At 39.6% G+C, this 19,897-nt stretch overlaps 1 protein-coding gene across 5 annotated transcripts; it reads left to right on the top strand.

Annotated features, from left to right (window-relative positions):
- Window positions 1-19: 19 nt before the first annotated feature.
- PI4K2B (phosphatidylinositol 4-kinase type 2 beta) lies at window positions 20-19,621 on the top strand. Of its 5 annotated transcripts, none has more exons than XM_025149696.3 (10): window positions 20-2,555; window positions 5,487-5,644; window positions 10,427-10,627; window positions 11,178-11,309; window positions 12,631-12,784; window positions 13,703-13,770; window positions 14,021-14,120; window positions 14,528-14,661; window positions 15,224-15,283; window positions 17,899-19,621. In XM_025149696.3, exons 2-10 carry the CDS (start codon window positions 5,510-5,512, stop codon window positions 18,070-18,072), a joined length of 1,158 nt encoding a protein of 385 aa, XP_025005464.2. In that variant the 5' UTR covers window positions 20-2,555; window positions 5,487-5,509; the 3' UTR covers window positions 18,073-19,621. The 5 variants fall into 5 exon arrangements, with proteins under 5 accessions (XP_025005464.2, XP_025005463.2, XP_015141178.2 ...); XM_025149695.3 differs by lacking the exon at window positions 20-2,555 and adding an exon at window positions 2,621-2,875 and having other exon boundaries at window positions 5,526-5,644; XM_015285692.4 differs by lacking the exon at window positions 20-2,555 and adding an exon at window positions 2,621-2,875.
- Window positions 19,622-19,897: the final 276 nt, after the last annotated feature.

Below are 19,897 nucleotides of genomic sequence, written 5' to 3'. Positions count from 1 at the left end.
CGCGCGGCCTCCGCCCGCCGCCGCTCGAGGGCGATCTGCGCTCAGCCCGGGTCGGCGGAGGCGGCCGGGTTGTGGTGGGTCGTCGCGCGGCGGTGGTACAGAGCCTGCCCGTGGCTCTCCTACGGGAGCGGCGAGCTGAGCGTGAGCAGGCGCGTGCAGCACGCGGTGCCGCTGTTCCGCTGCTTAGTCCTAACCAGCCTACTCCTGGTCAGATTTGGTTCTGAGATCTTATCCGATCTTTCTCTCTCGCAGTTTTAAGTTCCGATGGCTGAACAACGTGAGAACAGTACACAGTGGCCGACTCGTTCCGTAGGTGTCACTGGCCCGATAGGATCTGACGGGTGATTTGGCAGAGCAGTCCTGCACACCGATCTGTTGGCGCAGACTGCAGTTAACCCAGCTTTTCACCGTTTTGAGCGTAAAGGAGCTTTGCAAATTGCTGCCTCTGGGCATCCTATTGCTGCTGCTGGGAAACGCAGAACCGCTCGGCTCCTTACTGCGACGCATCACGAGAGGGCGCTCAGCGAGAGCTGAAAGCGCGCCCTGCTGTGTGGGTTCGCTTCTCTGCTGTTCGTCCCGGGAAGTGCGAGGGTGGGTGTGGGCGGAGAGGGCAGAGTATGGGTGAGAATGAGAGACTGAGGTGGGAAATGGATCAAAAGGTTGAAAGGCTGGGGAAACTGGGATTGTTTAGCTTGGAGAAGGCTCCAATGAGACCTCATTGTGGCCTTCCAGTACTTGAAGAGAACATGTAAACAGGAGGGGGAGCTGTTTACGAGGGTGGATAGTGATAGGACAAGGGGAATGGTCTTAAAATGAGAGAGGGGAGGTTCAAGTTAGGTATTAGGAGGAAGCTTTTCACACAGAGGGTGGTGAAGCACTGGAACAGGTTGCCCAAGGAGGCTGTGGATGCCCCATCCCTGGAGGCATTCAAGGCCAGGCTGGATGTGGCTCTGGGCAGCCTGGTCTGGTGGTTGGCGGGCCTGCAGGTGGCAGGGGGGTTGAAACTCAGTGATCATTGTGGTCCTTTTCAACCCAGGCCATTCTATGATTCTATGATTCTATAATCAGACTTATTTGCATACTTTAGTAACTTCAAACCAGGTAGCTAATGGAGAGCATTAGCTACTCGGAATTAAAACTAATCATTTGCTAGTAACTGTTCTGTGATGTGTGTTTTGTTTAATTATGGGCTGAACTGCTTAAAGACCGAGGCAATATGAAGGCCTCTGGGGATCAAACCAGGAGCAAGCTACAGAGTTCTTACTGCAGAACACCGAAAGTAGGAGCTGCTGGTGATCACACACACCACAGCTCATGTGAATGGCAGAACAAACAGCTTAGGAGTTTCTCGTTTTACTTTTTCAGAAGAACTAATGTTCAAATCCTTTAAAAGCCCAGGAATGAACTGCTTAGCAGTGTTTTCAGCTCTCCCAACTAATGCAGCTAAAGGGAAAGGCGCTCAGTGATCTGCTGGGCAAAATGTGAGCCTTCTCCCCTGGAATTCTGCCCCGTGTGTTTGCTTCAGACAGCAGCTAATCAGTGTCATTGTATGCACTGAAAATCACATCCTCTGCTACAGACTTTCTTTACCTGTTGGCTAGGCATAAAAGCCTATTCATTTGGAGTCACAATTGTTTGTTCACCTTTTATTAAAAGAAATGGAAACAGAAATGCACCGTGAGTGGATTTTATCAGATGTGGCAGATATCAATAGTTACATAAGTGAATGGCATTGGGTTCCAAAGTCCACTGATGAGAGGTAACCTGAGACAAAGCAAACATACTGCTGCAAGGTTTTATTTTGTTAGAAACCAAGCAAAGGCACTTTCTTTCCATGATGCAGGCGATGTACAGAAAGAATCATTGCGGTGTGAATAACTACGAGAACAATGGATAATAAAGACATGCCATTACTCTGTGAGCTGAGAACCGACCCTCTCCCAGCACAATCCAGAACCTCAGTTCTGTACAGGCGTTCCATGTGTGTATTTCACCAACGCCTCTGAGCTGTGTGCCAACAGAACCTGTCCCCAGATGGGGGAATGTGGGAGGACACATCCTGGTCACGGTGTGATGCGCTGCGTTGGGCTTTGGTTGTGTTTCCCTTATTTCTGTTAACACAAGGATGGCTGTGGGAACATGGGAGTACAGTCGATTCGTACTGTTTTCGTTTGCTGTTTTTCTGCTTGCTTTTGGAAACGACAGTGAGCTGCGTAGAACAACATTTCATAAAGTGCAGGGAGGGAGGGAAGCCGGAACGCGGCCAGGAGACAAACCAGCCTCAGACTTAGGAACGCAGGGTGTTACAGGGATGTTTTGTTGAGTCCCAGCAACGAGAATACTGCGAGCATTGATGTCTGACCGCCCGGAGGAGCAGGGAGCAGTCACGCCGCACGCACGCTGCCCTGCACGGTGTGTGTGCGCAGCACCTGACGCTGAAGCTGCCGCAGCGCTCCCGCCGACGGCCTTCTTCCCTTCGGAGGACGCAGAACGGGAGCCGCGCTGTGCAAACGGACAGGACGGCAGCGTGGCGCCGGGAACGCGGCTCCTTTAAGGCAGGTAGCAGCGCAGGGCGGGCCGCCCGCACCCGGCGCATGCGCAGAGCCGTGACGGGCCCGTCGCCGTAGCGCTGGCGCCGAGAGCGCCATGGGCTGCGGTGGGGGCGCCTGAGTCCGCGTTCGCCGGGCGGCGCCTCCTCCCCCCGCGCTCGGCTCCCGGCCGCGGCCGCCTATGGAGTCGGGTTCCGAGGAGCCCGACGAGCAGCTGCTGCTCCTGTCGGAGCCGGCGCTTCACGCGGGGCCGCCCGCGGGGAGAGCCGCCCCCGGCGGGGCCGTGAGGCTGCGCGGGGAGCCGGGGCTGGAGGAGGAAGAGGAGGGTGAGGAGGACTCGGGGCCCGAGGGGGATGGAGAGGAAGAGCCTCTCCTACGGGCGTCGGGCCGCGGGCGCCGAGCGGGCGCCGCCCGGGATAAGGAGCCCCGCGTCGGCGCAGGTACGGCCGCGGCCGCCGGGCTGGCGCGAGGGGAGCGGCGCGGGGCGCCCGGCGCGTGCCCGGAGGGATGGCCGCGGCTCGGCCCCGCGCGGTGGGTGGGCCGTACCTGCGGGCCGAGGTGCGCGCTGCTCGCGGCTTCCGCCGGCCGCCCGTCCGTCCCGCGGGGAGCGCCAGCGCACGGTGCCGGGCGGCGCGGGACGTGCGGGGCTGTCCGAGCTCGTGCACATCTCCGTGAGCGTGCCCGCTGCTGCTGAGCCTCGTCCTTGCCGCTCGGTTCTGCTGCGACTTTCGCCGTAGAAGTTCTGACTGGGCACGGCTGTAGGCTGCCCTGTGGTGGTGCTACCGCTGCTTCTTCAGGCTTTCGGGCTTTCTTTCGTACGACTTTGAAAGCAGATGTACATCAAGAGATTTGCTTTTCTGAGTAGGGTTTGCCGGTGGAAATCCACGGATTTGTGTCACCGATCAGTGTGTGCTGTTGTAATTATACTTCTTGTCCGAGATGGGCTTTAAAGGAGCCTTTAAAAAAGGCTTTTCTTTTTCCTTTAAGCTTAAAAAAGTTCATTTTGCAGGAATAGCTGATTTTACACACAAACTGAAAACCCACCAATTTGAACAAAACAGGTTAACTCTGAGAGGTTAAGAAGAGTAACTCTTCTTAAGCCATAGGGAGCAGTTGATGGCACACTGTGTTTACCCATAAGAAAAAAATGCCATCTTGTTTTTTAACCAGTAGTCCTCAGGATAGAGCAGGTGTGTGATGTGAGGGTGCTGATAGGATGTTAGGGTTGTTCTGCCTTGTTCCCATAGAGACTGACTGTATTGAGACAGTGCTTTTAGCAAAGCATCATCTTTAGTGTTTCTGAGAGCGGAGCCCACATCTTGTCCTGCTGGGCAGTAAGAGAGGTGAGTGCAGAGATCTCTGACATCTCCCCTGAGATTATGTAAGAAAACTTCAGAACTCCTGAAGGCTACCCCTACTAATGTTAGCATTAAAACAGCAGAAGGCTTAGGTTAAAGGAGTTAGAGTGCTATGCTTACACACAAAATGTACTGGTTTAGCCTATGTGATTGTTAACTTGATGGAACGATGAGTAGAGGTGTGTGCTTGGATGACAGTGCTCGTGTCCTGGGTGGGACGGTCTCATTATTTAAGGCTGTGAAGTTGCTGTCCTGGGACCTTGTGCAACTTCATTTGGAAAATGCTGACTGCGTGGCTGAGCCCTGATCTCCTCAGTGGGAACTTCAGCGGAGAACAGTTCTTAGAGCAGCTGCAAGAAAAACCTTGAGCAGTTGTAACTGCACATTCAGAGACTGTACTGAAAATAAGCTGTGTGCATTGCATTTTCACAGAAGAAGAAACCAACCTGGAAAACTCTGCAGTGTTCAACAGATGCTAGTTACAAGTACAGTGGCTTCTTTTTCACGTGAAGCTTTTGAGAAACTGAAAGGAGACTTCTTACAACTGCTTCTGTCCTTGTTTGCATCCCATGTGTCCTTATACACCCACATCACTGCAGTAACAGAAGGCTTTCTAGTAGCTCAGTAGCAACAATGAATAAACCCTATGTTTAAAAAAATTTCTCTTGAGCACACAGCATAATGTATTTTTTAAATATATGTGCAAGACAGATGAACTCAATGACATTCATGTTAGGGAGGCATGATCGAAGAATATGTTCCTAAAGGCAGTAAGGATTCTTAAGGATTTTGGTTCTGGAGTGAGTGCACAGAAGTTAAAAGCTGACCTCTGAGAAAGCCTCAACTCTCCAGTTTAAAAACTTACAGCAAGAAATAATTCAAAGTTTTGAAGAGCAATAGAAGTATGAATTCCTGCCAACTATTACCTGCTTCCTTTTATTATGAAGTGTCATCTACATAGAACTGATTTCTTGGTCAAGGTGCGAATAAATTCAACAAGAGGTTTACAGTGCCTTAGTGTTGAATGCTGATGGCATGCCATACTTGGTTGAGATGCTGATGCTACTTCTCAGCTCTATGTGTAAGACCGAGTTGTGAGCAGCGTGATTGTGTCTTAGGAATGGGTAATGAATATGCTAACCAAGCTGTTAGCAGAATAATGTGGTACCATTCTTCTACTCAGTGGATGATGGACAGTTTGCTTTCTCTACTAAGAGGAGCGAAAACCTTAATAGGAGGGGATATGTGAATCTTCAATGTACACCTGCATTTTTTTTTTAGTTTTTTCTCCTTTAGGCTTTGTGACATAAAATATTAAAAATAATCCTTGTAAGATATAGACATTCTGCAGTGTTAGTCCCAAAGCAGTTGTAGGTTTGGATGATTTATTTGAAGTACATTTTATTAGCTGTGGGTATATCAGTGTGCAAAGTTGTACTGATTTGACAGAGCAGATTCTCCTGCTTGCTGGTAAGTAGGCATTGTCGGGGAGAACTATTCACTTTTCTATGTACTTACTTATGCTTTTATTCATTCTTAGTACAAATTGTGCTTGCTTGCTTATTTTCTTATTTTTCAGGACATACAGGACATGCTATTGATATGAATACATTTTTAGATGATCCAGAATTTGCTGAAATTATTACGAGAGCAGAACAAGCTATAGAGTGTGGAGTTTTGCCGGAAAGAATCTCTCAAGGATCCAGTGGGAGTTACTTTGTGAAGGACTTTAAGGGGGTGAGCAAAGTGTTTCGAATGCGGAGTCTCTAACAATAGCTAGTTTAAAATGAGAAATTTCTATTTCTGTTTAAAACCTTTTAAGTATGCCAAAATCTAAGTGACACAAGTAAGTATTTAGATTTCTAATGTCTTGCAGCACAAGTGAAGTCCAACTCGCTGTTGTTTCTCTATTGCAGTTTTAGCATGTTTTGAATAGTCTGCATCAGATAAATACGGAGGAAATAAGAGTCTCTTTGAGAACAGCTCAGGGAATCTTTTGTGCAGAATCTACTATGTTGTTCTTTGTATGTTTTAACTGATTTCCTTAAAAGAGCTCAGCTTCTGCTTTAGTACTGTTTAGTGTTCTTTAGTGAGCCATTTTATTTATTTTTTTCTTTGTTTGTTGTGTTTTATCATGTGTTGGTCTACATGCTCCTGTGGATTGGCAAGGAGAGTGATACAACCAACCAACCTTTTTGCTTGTACTTGTCTACTGAATCTTAATGTAGTAGTTTTAGTTTGCTTTCTTTTTAAAAGTGCCATTTACCACTAACAGAAGGGCAACTGAAATAGGTTATCAGCAGAGATGTCTTAAGTTTATTGTGAGAGAGAGAACTTAGTTACAACTTGCTTGAGAAGTAGCACTGGGTTAGCATTTTTATTAAAGGAGACTTCAGGCATAGTTCCTCTTGTTTTCTTTAAATCAGAAATACTTTGCGTATGGATCTGTTCCAAAAAACAGACTCTAGAACATTTTTAGCAAGTATCAAAAAGATCATAGAATCGCTGAGGTTGGAAAAGACCCACAGGATCATCCAGTCCAACCATTTGCCCTTCACCATTTGTTCCCCCTAAACCATGTCCCTCAACACAACATCCAAACGCTCTTTGAACACCACCAGGCTCGGTGACTCCAATTCCCCATACCTTTTTATTTGTTATATGCAATTTTATTTTATGCTCCGTCAACAGTCTTTAATCTTAGGTAGATGCAGGTGTTTGTTAGTTCTGAAGATGCCATTTGAGTTGGACTTGGGAACTGTAACACCGAAGTGCCTAGGTTTTCACAACAGCTGAGATTGCTTTTTCCTGTAGCCTCAAAAAAGTCATTTCCTTCTTGTTTAGAATTTAATGTTCTTTTTAATTGGCCTCTACTTGTTGTTACAGAATATGTTCCAGTCTTGCCACTTTTCATAGATGTCCAGTTTGTTTTAATGGCAGTTTTCTGGTGTTAGAGTTTATGCTTTTGAATGAGTGATTTTTCACAATAATAGTCTGACATGAATTATGCTGTGGTCTCATTCTGAACTTATTTTGAAGATGTAAGGTGGCAGAACTACCCATGCAAAATCTTCTCAGGACTAAATATACGGTTCATACTCCTGCATTCCAGGAACGTTTGCTAGTAGTGAGCCCCTTCATCCTGTTGGAGGAGAGTCAAAGTAGATGGGGAAGGAAGGGAGGGGGATGCCTTTCTGAAACTGGAAGAAAAAAAATTGTTTCTTTCTCTAATCAGCTTGTGGGATTCTTGCTCACGCGTGTAATGCTACTTACAGAGACCTGTTTCAAGTTTCATTAGTAATTTTCTACCTTCAAGTCACTTCTTTACTGCAGTAGTTCAGTTCTCTGCAGGCTTTTAGCTTGTATACTTATATATGCATATTCAAAGAGAATACATTTTTGGAAGAGATTCTGAAAAAGTAAGGATCATATCTTTCTTTATATGGAATAGGAAAAAAAAATCTAAGTAATCACATGCTGGTTTAACTCAGTACTTAAAGTTTAAAAAAACTAAAAAAAATGGATATATGACTTGTTCCTGCAGTGTTATGCTTTTTTAAAAAACATTTAAAACATTTAAGTGTTTATAGAGGTTTTCCTAATGCTGTGCAATCGAAGTGTCTTATTCTTATGAAGTTAGAGCTTACCTAAATGTGTTATCTGATTAAAGATCTGATTGAAAAGCTTTATTTTGCCAATAGTGCTGCTCCCATTTGTAGAATGGATTTCACATCCTGTTTGGCAGAGTATTGCATCATCCTGCTGCAGAGCAGCTTTGTGACTTGCTTTCTCCTCCCTTTGTTGGGAAAGACTTTATTAAATGACCTACTTAGCATTCTAACTGGTCAGCTTCTGGAGTATTTACTCACACTACTACCAACTTATAGCTAAAATGACTTGTTACCGTTAGGTTGTTTTAGTCTGATTTGATTCTCCCAGAAATACAAACCTGTCACCTTTGTGTTTTATTGGCACAGCTGTTTACTGAACTGCTTTGTATCAGTACTTCAGCGTTCTTAATGAAGTGATGAATATTTCTTCATTTACCTACACACTGTGTAACCAAGGAAGCAAAATAGGCTATCTGCTTCAAATGCACTCTTCTGCAAGGTGTTTTTGCTACTGGCTAATGGTCATGTCATTGCAGCTTGTCTAGAAATTAATTTTGACTGGCCTTTTAGGTTGTCTGCATATTGAGCTATCTGGTTCTACTCAACATCACCAGCTCTGCAAAGTTCAAGGTTTGAACTTTAGGGAAAACTTGGAAATTGTATCTTGACTTGATGCTATAGCACAGAAAGGTTCAGGCAAGTGATGGAATGAGCTAAGCTCCTTCTAAAAATGTTCAGTCTGCGAAAAGTAGTGCCTAAAATGGGACTTGGGGTAATGAATGGCTTGCCATATACTGCCAAATACACCATTTCATTTCTGGGAAATGAACAGCTTGTAATTCTGTTTAGGAGGTAGATGCATGTGATTGAACAGGAGTAACAATAACTTCTCAAGAACGTTAGTATTGTGATGTTGGCTGAACTAGCATACCAAGTATACTCAGTTTCCAAACGGCTTTTTTTCTGTTGTTGCTTTAGAGGGCCAATTCCTAATGTGTTCTGTGCAGAGAACATAGTTTTGCATCCCAGACTTTCATGTTACAGAGAATGTTTGTTGGAAGCATAAAGACCTTTTGTGTAGGTCTAAATAGAATCGTAAATGTGATGTGCAGTTGCATAGAACTTGCTCATGTTTTGAGTATACCATCAGAATTGGAGATAATAACATGCTGAAAACATAAGAGAATTTCTGCCACTTCACATCCTATTCCTGTTGATAGTAAACTTGTAGAATGAATGCAAATAGTGATGTTTTAACTTATTTCTTCTGGTAGTTGATGGGAGTGAATCAAAGTGGATAGATAAGACAGGTGTTGCTACTAAAATCTAGTGTGTTGTGTATTGTATTTCCAAATTTAACAGAGGAAGTTCACTGTAGTTAGTTGTATCCAAAACAACACTGAAAGGAGCTGGAAATTCTATGGAACCTAGATCAACTAGTTAGTTCATCTCCATAGTCTAGCTGAATTAGCAGTTCCTGGGAGAAGGATGCTGGTAACTAACTACCAGCAAACTGTGTTCTTGGTTTGAAGTGTAAATCAGCTGTAAGAATTGTAGTGCAACTACAAGCAATGCTTGGCTTACTGAGAGATTAAGGATTCAGAAAAGAACTAGTATGGAAAAAATACTTCTAAATGGTTGTGTTCATTACATATTGAGTAAGAATTTGATTTACTTAGCATGGTCATGAGAGAAGGAATAAAAATACTGCATTTCTGTAGTATTTTACTTGAGCTATACAAGAGTCATTACAGGGACCTTGTACGTTAGGCTAAATTTTATCACAGACAATTGGAAGGGTATATAATTCAGTGTAACAAAAATCTTGCTGTTTGAGGTTAACAAATAGAATCCTGTTGTAGGAGGCACCTTAAGAAATTATCTCTTTAAGGCCTATGTTGTAGAGCAGGATTGTCTTAAAGGATTTGTCATGCTCCTGTGACTAACCTGTTCTTAGCAGCAGCCTGTTTTGGAAACGGCGCGGCCCAGAGATTTGTTCTGGTCTTAAGCCTACTCTTAAACCTTAGGAGTTCTTCTTCTTGCTTCTTACCTGCTGGGATTTAAGCCTATCATTTCTTGGTTGGTTAACACTAAATCTGTTGTTCCTTGTTTCTTTATAGCAACTTATTTAGTTGATGTTGTGCCCCATTTTTTTTTCTTCTTTAGGCTAAGCAATCCATGGCCACACCGCCTGGGATCTGTGAATTATGGAGGAATATTTACTTTTTTGCATATTCTCTTTTTTTCCCTCATTTTTCTCTAGTTATTGCATGGATTTCCTAAATGTAATGTCCAAATATGGAATAGTACTTTCAGTAATTTTAAGCTTTGGTACAATTATTTAAGTGTGTCAGGTAGTATAAACTGCTGCTGTCAGCTTCGTGTCGAGGAATCTACAGTGGTAGTGGTGGAATTCATTGGAACTGCCAAGTGCAAGTTTCCATGTATTCTTTGAAAACAATGTAATAGATACAAAAGATAAAATGTAACACTTGATTATCAGCATTCTGTATATTTTTTGCTTTCCTGGAACCACTGTGTCTGTCTGAACTGTCTAATCAGTAAGTTAACTGGTAGGCTGAGAGCACTTCCTAAAGTTACTTTTAAAACTACTTGTATTCTAAAATATTCTTCTTTCATTTTGTGGAAGTAGTAAGTGTTGGCTGGTTGTGATTTTCTGTTATGAAGAGAGGTTATTTTGAATTTGTGCTGCTTCTAGGAAAGCATTTGGTAACGCGTTTATTTCAAATGGTCTTCTGTCAGATCTAGATTTATTATATTTTATAAAAAGGGAAATCATGTAATGCATTAGGATTTAAAATTATTTTGAATATTAGCGATTGAAAGTATTGGTTAATCTTTTGCATCTCAAAGTATCCACGGTTTAATTGTATATTATTTATTCTAGAAAACTATTGGAGTGTTCAAACCAAAATCTGAAGAGCCTTATGGACATCTAAATCCCAAGTGGACCAAATATTTTCACAAAATATGTTGTCCTTGCTGCTTTGGCAGAGGCTGCCTTGTTCCAAATCAGGGCTATCTCTCTGAAGCTGGTGCCTATCTTGTAGATGACAAGCTGGGGCTAGGAGTTGTACCCAAAACTAAGGTAAAAGTTAAAAATACATGAATTCTCAGATGCAAAAAGTGCAGAGTTACTGATGTGTCAGGATCTGGGCTGTAGTTGTGCCTGCTGTAGCTCTAAATCATTTGCAAACTATATCAAGTCCTAGCGCTTAGTGGTGTAGTGTAGAAACATTGGCTCTGTGGTTCTTTGTTTTAAAGGATGATTTTCAGAGCTGAATTAAATCTTTGGAGTGTTCTCCATTTAACAAATAATAATAATAATTAAAAAATTAACCACTTTAGTGTTTAGTATTTTTTGCTATTTTTCTACGTTCTAATTTAGCAAGAAGCATAAGAATTGCAAATTCAGATATATTCTATATAGCAGCATATAAATATTCCAGTTTGCAGGTGTTTCATCACATTTCTCTTTGAGATATGTGAAATAGCAAAGAAGCCTACTGGAGTTGGCTGATGCTTCATTCTTGCTTTTGGCAGCTGAACATAAAACTTACTGTAAATCGATAAATAAAATGATGCAGAACGGAGTTGTGCTTTTAACGTTTTTAATGACGATGTTTTCTTGCTTGAAGGTTGTGTGGCTTGTCAGCGAGACCTTTAATTACAGTGCAATAGATCGTGCGAAGTCAAGAGGAAAAAAATATGCTTTAGAGAAAGTGCCAAAAGTTGCTAAAAAATTTAATCGAATTGGACTACCTCCTAAGGTAAGATTGAAGAGGACATCGATGCATTTCCTTACTCTGGCACAAAAACTTTAATAATAAAAATGTTAGAGGTGATTTTAGCAGAAGAAAAACCTTCTTGTTTATTTACAGGCAATCTCTGAATGATGCAAGGTTGAGTAAATATCATTGCTTTTAAGCAAAACCTGACCGTTGTGTTGCATCTTTCTTTCTCTTAAACTACACTTACAATGTAGCCACTTTTTCAGTTTGCAGCTTAGCTTTCCACTGGAAGAAAATCATGTTAAAATTGTGTACTTCTTTCTGTTTTTCTCCTTTTCTTAACAAGTTGTATTCCCTTCATTGCTTTCTGTTTTGGGGTTTTTTTGTTGTTGTTTTCATAATTGCTTCTCCCTTGCTGTTTTTCTAGTTCTTTCAGATTTCCTAAATCTTTCTCCCTTCTATTTCTTTGTTTTCTCTTTTTAGGTTTCTTATTGTCATGTTCATCCTACCTTCTTGTGTGCGGTATTCCTCTGACTACAACCTCACATCTTTCTTGTTGTAACCCCAGAATCTCACCAGTGTTCTGGTCTTACACTTTTAAAACAACTTCAGTAATCTACTTCTCAATTCCAGCAATTTAGTTTGATACAACATATGTTATGAAAGCTTGTATCACATATTACATGGTTATTATGCACACTTAAAGGTTCATCTGTATCTCAACATGTGTGCATCTATATACATTTTCATTCTCAAATATAATTCCTCTTTTGAATTTTAATCTTGAGTAACTTTTCTGTTGTCTGCACATACGGAGCCTATTTCATCTGTACTTTTCCTTCCTTGGAGTCTTGGGAAATGCATTTCAGTCGTTTTCATGCAATAAGTCTTGAAAAAATGACCAGAGCTGCTGGTCTCACCAGTGAAACATGCAAGCTTTTCAGAGAGGAAGACTTTTTGTTTTCTGCTGTAGTTTTTGGTGAGTTTTTCTATGAACTGCTGAACCAAGTATTTCCAATGAAAATAGGTGTTATTTCTTCATATCAGATATTGCTCATAACCATGAAGGTTTGTTTGTGCTAGTCTGTCTGCCTACTTTTAGTTCCTGGTAAATTCAGTGAGTGCTTCAACACTCTAAAAATGAGACCAAAACCAAAAATCTGAATGATAGGAGACGTTTTAGAATTTCTTGGAATTTAGAGAAACCACTGGAGAAAGAGAAACTACTTAGTCTTGTTTTTATATTTACTGTCTTTTGCTGGATGGTTCACTGTATTGCTTTCAGTGTTCTGAACTTTGAAAGGATGTTAGCTAAAGACACGCGTGGGTGTATTTGTCATATGGTTTCTTAATGTTTCAGGTTGGCTCCTTCCAGCTGTTTGTTGAAGGATATAAGGAAGCTGACTACTGGCTCAGGAAGTTTGAAACTGATCCTTTACCTGAGAACACAAGGAAAGAATTTCAGTCACAATTTGAAAGATTGGTTATCTTAGATTATGTCATCAGAAATACAGGTATCTCGTGGTGTCCTGAAATGTCTTATCAATTAACTTGGGGGAAAATTTGTAAATAACTCTGACTGAAAGTCGCTAATGAAAGCTTTAGTGCATTTCAAGTGTTTTACTCACAAGTGAAGGCCAGAATGTTGCATTTTAAAGGTTTTAAAAAATGTATGTCTCTAGATTCAAATACTAAATATTAGAAAATTACAAAATCTGAGCAGTTTTTATTGGCAGTTACTTGATATTTTTAAATGATTTGAGATTTAAAATAAAATACTTATGCCTTAGCTGTGTTAATAGGCGATTAATTGTCTCCTTTGCAAAGTTAGAAGAAAGGATGATGGGATTACAGGAAGCATAAAAGCAGCTACAACTACCATTCCTTTCATGCTGAGCTGGAGACCAATAGTAGCACAGTTTCACATTGGTGCAAAATACTTTGTACTGATGGTGATCAGGCACTGTACAGTAAGCTGTGAAATGTCTGTTCTCATGTGCTCCTCTTTCTTTTACTCAGAGGTTGAGATTTTTCTTTTGACTTTTTGTAGGTGATTTGTTTCTTGTAGAATACAAAGGCAGCTTTATCTAAATGCTTTCTTTGCTGCTTCACCTGAAGTGGGCATCTTTACTACATTCTATAGGAATGCCAGTACCTGAAGATACTTTTTTCTTGATGTTTTCCTGTATATTCAGTCAGTAAAGCAGCAGTATATATGGCTTAAATATGTTTGGTAAATATTTACTCTTTCCAATAGATCAGTTATCTTAAAGGTTTCACAAAAGATGTTTTGACTGGGGAGAAAACTGAATGATTTTGCCTGACATCTTTGGTAAATTCTCAGCTTACAGTATTACTTTCTGTATAATTTTGGGTGATATGATACTTCTTTTGTATGATGTCTTGTGACATGCAGTTTTTTTTCTTTAAAGACAGAGGTAATGATAACTGGCTAGTCAGGTATGAAAAGCAAGATGATGGACTTAATCTGTCAGATAAGGTAAGAAAATAATATTCTGAAAATGTTCTGATTTGTACAGCTGTTTCTGTGCTCTGCTTATTTTGTATTTGTGGGAAGAGCTCCTTTGTAATGGTGGTAGCTTTAAGAATTCTATGAACTGCGGTTTCTTTGATAGTCCTTCATGAAATTTAAGTTTAATTAGTGAAGCTAAAACACATTTAGTATTTTGATGTGTTATATTTTTGTAAGCACACAGGTGTCGCTAAGCTTTGAAACATTCCTTCCATAGGATATCCAGTGGACTGTAACTGAAGAATCTACTATTAAAATTGCTGCAATTGACAATGGTTTAGCATTTCCCTTTAAGCATCCTGATGAGTGGAGGGCATGTATGTATTGTATTATTCAATTGTCTTACTTCTGGATGGGTAATTTCTAAATAAGTATTTGCAGTTTGGGTGATAATAAAGTGAAAACCATCAAGCTATTTTATTCCAAAGGAAATCGAGTTATTACACAAGGAGTGAGCTGCTTTTGTTTACAGTATTGATTGATTAAACTAAATACTCAAAATATTAAGTTCTTAAAATATATTGTCACTGATGGAGGGGAAAAAAAAAGATGCATAGCTGTTCTTGTAGTTGTGGCCAGATAAGGTATAATGAAGTAACAGTGTTGTGGAAGTGCATGTTACTGATTACCTCCAGGAAGGAGCATGCTACTACAACACTTGTAAACACTTGAAAATTAAATTTTTGCCTGTTGTTAATCTAAAAATGTTTTTTTCCTATGTTAGATCCCTTTCATTGGGCTTGGCTTTCTCAAGCACAAGTTCCCTTCTCTCAGGAGACCAGAGACTTGGTTCTTCCTCGCATCTCTGATATGAACTTTGTACAGGATCTTTGTGAAGATCTTCATGAACTATTTAAGGTGAGAGGGATGCTTCTTTGAATTTGGCATTACTGTTATATCTGTTTCATTACAAGTACAAGCTAGTTTTTGGTTTTGATTTTGTACCCTTTTCTACAAAATCATTATATATACATAATTACAGGAAGCTGTGTCACTGTTGTGACTAAGAGTAATCAGCTCATCTGAAAATCTAAATACCTTTGTATATAGTAAAGTTTCACATACTTGGTTAAGTCTAGTTAATTTTTATAAAACAAATCTCTGTAAATGCTCCATTTAACATGGCCTCTGCAGTGTATGTACCCTTCCTACCAACGGGTCGAAGTGTTACTTATTGATATGTTCTGCTCTTACCATGTGATGAATCATTTATTTTGACATGTCTACTTACTGCAAACAATTTAGATTTCCTTGATTCATTCTGTGACGAATTGAAGCTTCCTAGGTTTATTATAATGTTGATAGATATGACCATGCATATTGTGAACTTGATAAACGTGCATACCAAATACACAGTTAATAACAAAGGAATCATTTCTTATAATAACTTTACTGTTTTATGGTTTTTTTTTTAATGAAGACTGATAAAGGATTTGACAAGGCTACTTTTGAAAACCAAATGTCTGTTATGAGGGGACAGGTAAGACTGCATATTTAGTATTATTTAATTTGTCCCTTCTCAGGTGTTTGTTTTTGTATCTGGAAAAAAACAAAGCTTCTATTCAACTGAAAGATTCTTGAAGGCCTTTTCATCTAAGAGGACTAAATTTCTTTCTTTCTCAAGTATAATTGAATTGCAATGGAGGCTTTTTTGTTTTTTTTGTGGGGGAGGCGATACACATGATACCTGTATGTTCTTTGATATATTAAACAAAACACTAGAAAATAGTCATAAACTTGGATGGAAAATTTGGCGGGTAATCTAGTTATGTTATTAAAATAAATATGAAATAAAGTTAACTTCATATAACTTCATCTAAATAGAAGGTTAACTTCATGGAAATACTTGTCACAGAAAAGAAATTGGGTAGTAGGATCTCTTCATCCTAGCAGATGTCAGTACCAATGATTAGCAGAGTAATCCAGGCATTTTCAGATTAGAATTTCAGTGATAAATTTAAGTCATTTCATAGTACTAGAACGAGAGAGGAAAAGGTTTCCCTCTCCTTGCTGCTTCAAAATTGGTCTGATATACTAACTATACTAACTATAAATGTAGTTCATTGTAAGTAAGCTGGGCATAAACTAGTGATTTCTGAAAATATAAGGGAATTGGGCTAGAGAAGTAATACTCCCTTCTGTCCTGAATGCACTGAAACTGACTTGTCTGCATTTGTAAATTCAACATGAGTAGTTTCAAGCCAGACATTGACAATTCCTAGAGTGGCTTAGTCTGACTATTTCTTTTCCTGTAATAAGAAGTGCTTTGCACACGACTGCAGTTTTGCCTAGTCAAACGTAATCCTGGTTACCATTAATTGTTTGCTGGCTAAAAGCCAGAGAGCCTTATTCTTTAGGAGTTTAAGAGTTTAGTTTTAAGAGCTATTTCTGAAATAGATCTTTGGAGAAGTTTGTGAAGTCACTGGAAATATTCTGGAATACTCATCTATCTTAACAGAGTTAAGTAGTTTTTTTTCTTGTTGTTTTTGTTTGTACTGAATCAGTTGGCTACAGTTTAACAAAGCTACGATTTAGCAAAAAAGATACAGGAGAAGTCTAATCTGCATAGCTGAGAGAGACCTAGACAACGATGTCTAATTTAATTTGACACTAAAAAGGCAGAGCCCAGACCCATTCTTCCAACTTTTTCTTTGAGGTGGATTTCAGCAAAGGGTTTTATTTTTGTCTCTCTGCCCTTGGAACTGTGTAATTACAGTAAATGTCGTTTTTTTTTCAGGCTTCAGTGTAGATAAAAGAAGTATGACAGAGTTATTCCTCAATGTTTGGAAATCCAGGAGCAAGGGATTCTGTTAGCATTGATTTTTAGTGTTGCTTTTGATGTTAACCCCCCTTCAAACACACTTTGGTTTTTATAAAAGAATGGGATAACCAGATTGATTACAGAAGATTGGTTTGCAGGATAGCAGAAAAACCCACCACTCTGTAGATATGTTGTTAAAAATGGAGAATCTAGTTGATAAAGATAAGAAATATCAAGAACAGTATATCTTGCATGTGAGGGTATTTATGAGGCTTTAAATCTGAGGCACTGAAAGTATTTAGAAGTATATTTTTGTGAAATGGGAAAATAATACTGGAAAGAGTTTCAAGCCCAAACTAAACAGTTCTTGAGAATATAGAGACTATAGCAAATGGTTAACGCAGACCTACGAAAGAATACCTTTAAACCTGGAAAATGTCAAGTGGAGTTACTGTAAGAAGCAGTTTGCAGAAAACCATGCAACAGTCTTAATCTGCAGGGTTCTTCAGCTATGAGAGCATGCAGCCTGAAAGTGTGCAACCCACTGATCTGCTGTTCATTCCACAAGGAAGAAAGGTGTGCAGTAGGGGGAAAAAGGGTTGAGATTAGAGCTCATGCATGTCAGCAAAACTGCCTTTGAATACTTGCCTTAGTTTTCAGTAAAGGCAACACTGAACATGATGTATGCTATCAGTGTAGGTAATGAGCACTGAAGTTTTGGAAGGAGAACAACAGATTCTTGGCAGATCTGAGGGCTGAATTTGAATCTTAGCACTGGATTTGGCATAAGTTAATAGTATGTTTCTGTATCTTCCAATATGGAAATAACTTGTAGAAGAAGTCCTGGTATATACCAAGTTACATACATGTTCGTTGCTTTCTTCTAGGGCTTTTTCATTCAAAATGCCATGTTCATAATAGATGTGGTGAATTTGAAATGCTCTTAGATTTTTGTCATAGAATCATGGAATTACTCAGGTTGGAAAGGATCTCAAAGATCATCAAGTTAAACCGCAGCCTAACCATAGTACCCTAACTCTAACAACCCTCCGCTAATCATATCTCTGAGCACCACATCCAATATGCCTATAATATCTTCCAGATTTTGAAGAAGGATTGCTTAAAACATTCAAGAAAAGAATAAAATAGTCAAATAGCAGTAGAATGTCATGATGTTATCATGTGAGGTACTTCTACTTGCAGTTGATTCTTTCTTAAATGAATTTTGTAGAAGGCTGCATTATCAAATAAATGGAGTGATAGCTATATTTACAATCCTGTTAACCACAACTTAACTTGTATGCCCACAACTTACCTGCTTTCTACTCTTGTAGATACTAAACCTTACTCAGGCGTTAAAGGATGGAAAAAGCCCCATTCAGCTTGTTCAGATGCCACGTGTGATTGTGGAGCGAAGTAGCACTGGAAGTCAGGGCCGAATTGTTCATCTGAGTAATGCTTTCACACAGACCTTTCATAGCAGGAAGCCTTTCTTTTCCTCCTGGTAGCAACAAAAATATGTGGGAGAGAGTAAGCTTCTCTAACTTCGGTAAGCTTCTTCTGTGTAAAGGCTCTGCAATAATGTACTTCTGCTGTATACCAAGAGCTCCAACTGCCGTCACCTCAGAACTTAAATTCTAAAGACTTAAGAAATGTATTTTGAATGTAATAAAAGTTTACAATTTTTGTGTCAAAATCGTGAACTCATATGTCAGGGAATGAGAAGAACTTGTCCATACTGTATTTTTATAGGCTGAATTAATGTATTCTAAATAATACTCAAGGGAAGATGCACAGTTTGCATATGCTGAGAAACTACTTTTAAATGCAACAAATTCTTTTTGTTTAATATAAATGTGAGAAGCTATAATCTATCAATTTCTTTTTATATGTTCTTTAAAAAAAAAGTGGAATGTTTTATTTGATTGAGAAAATGCTTTTTCTTGGAATTTGCCTCATATTTTAAGCTGTTAATAGATTTTCATAGGCTATTTACTTGAAAAAAAGTAATGCACTTAAGAAAATAAAAATAATAATAATTAAAAAAATCCTTGACAGACATGAAAGGGGGGGGGGGGGGGGGGGGGGGGGGGGGGGGGAGGAAGGATATGCTCGAAGTAGATTTTTTTGTTGTTGTTGTTCTTGCACGTTGGGACCAAAAATAGTTAAATAGCTTTTAGTTGAATTACAGCAAAATTCATCCCCCGTAAGTATGCACAGTTTCTACTGTGACAAAATGAACTGAGTGTACATTTTGGAGGGTGAAACTTTACCAGTTGCTTTTAGAACTCTTGTATTGAAGTACATGTATGGATAAATGTGATACTTCCTTGTAGATAGATTACAACAAAAGAATTGCACAATGGTACAGGTTGGGTTTTTCCTTATAACTGTGTTAATTTGTAGTCACCAAAGTGGTTCTTCACTATTAATGACAGAAGCACTATTAATCACAAAGCTAGTCTGCCTCCTGAATTCCTATCCAAACACACTGTTATTTTTTGACTGGAAAAAAAATCTACCTTACTGTAATATATAGAGCACATCTATAATTGGACCCTCAACAATGTCGTGCTCATTTGCCAATTTTCATTTATGTTTAAGTTATGTGACTTAAGACTTGATAGTCATGCTTCTAGATTTGTAGCTTATGTTATATGATAAATGTTTATTTTCATAACTTTTCGGACAGTGAAGACCAGGAATGGGAGAAAAATTGCTGCTTTTATGAAAGAAACTTTCAGTATTTCAGATATTGCTGTATTTTGTAATTCTAAGCAATATTGTTGAACTCAAATGCTTGTATTTTATATAATTTTGGATGTAAATATTATTGTAGCATGTCAGCAATTCACATGATTAACTGAAGTGTTTAAGCCTTAAATGTTGAAAAATAAAATAAATGCAACATGATGGAATTCAAATTAAGACTGAAATGACCACCTTTATAAATTTTCCATTATTTGTTTTTATCCAAACAGTTTATTAAAATTTAAAGAAGGTATTTATGTACTAGACCTCCTACTGAAGAAAATAAATGTTAAAGTCTAAAATGCACAGGATTTTGGCTCCAGTACTGTGTTTGTCCTGCAAAGAGAACCCTCAATTGTCTTGTTTCATCTGTGTAACTCTCTGGTACCTAGTATACTCTCTATACCTGTTACATGGTATAATTTTCTTGAAACTGAGAAGACATAATTGGAGTGGCACTGCATGGTGAGTTTAGTAATGTTGTCTATTGTTGAGCATGGTTTGCATTCTGTGCTGAAGATAAATGTTTCCTCTTTCCTGGCTGTTGCATCTCGCTGCTTTTTCATAGCGGGCGTTGTGGAG

This window comes from Gallus gallus, chromosome 4 (assembly GCF_016699485.2).
Source record: "Gallus gallus isolate bGalGal1 chromosome 4, bGalGal1.mat.broiler.GRCg7b, whole genome shotgun sequence".
Classification (NCBI taxonomy): domain Eukaryota; kingdom Metazoa; phylum Chordata; class Aves; order Galliformes; family Phasianidae; genus Gallus; species Gallus gallus.
The sequence above is the reverse complement of the archived record's forward strand: the minus strand, read 5'-3'. Positions and strand labels throughout refer to the sequence as shown.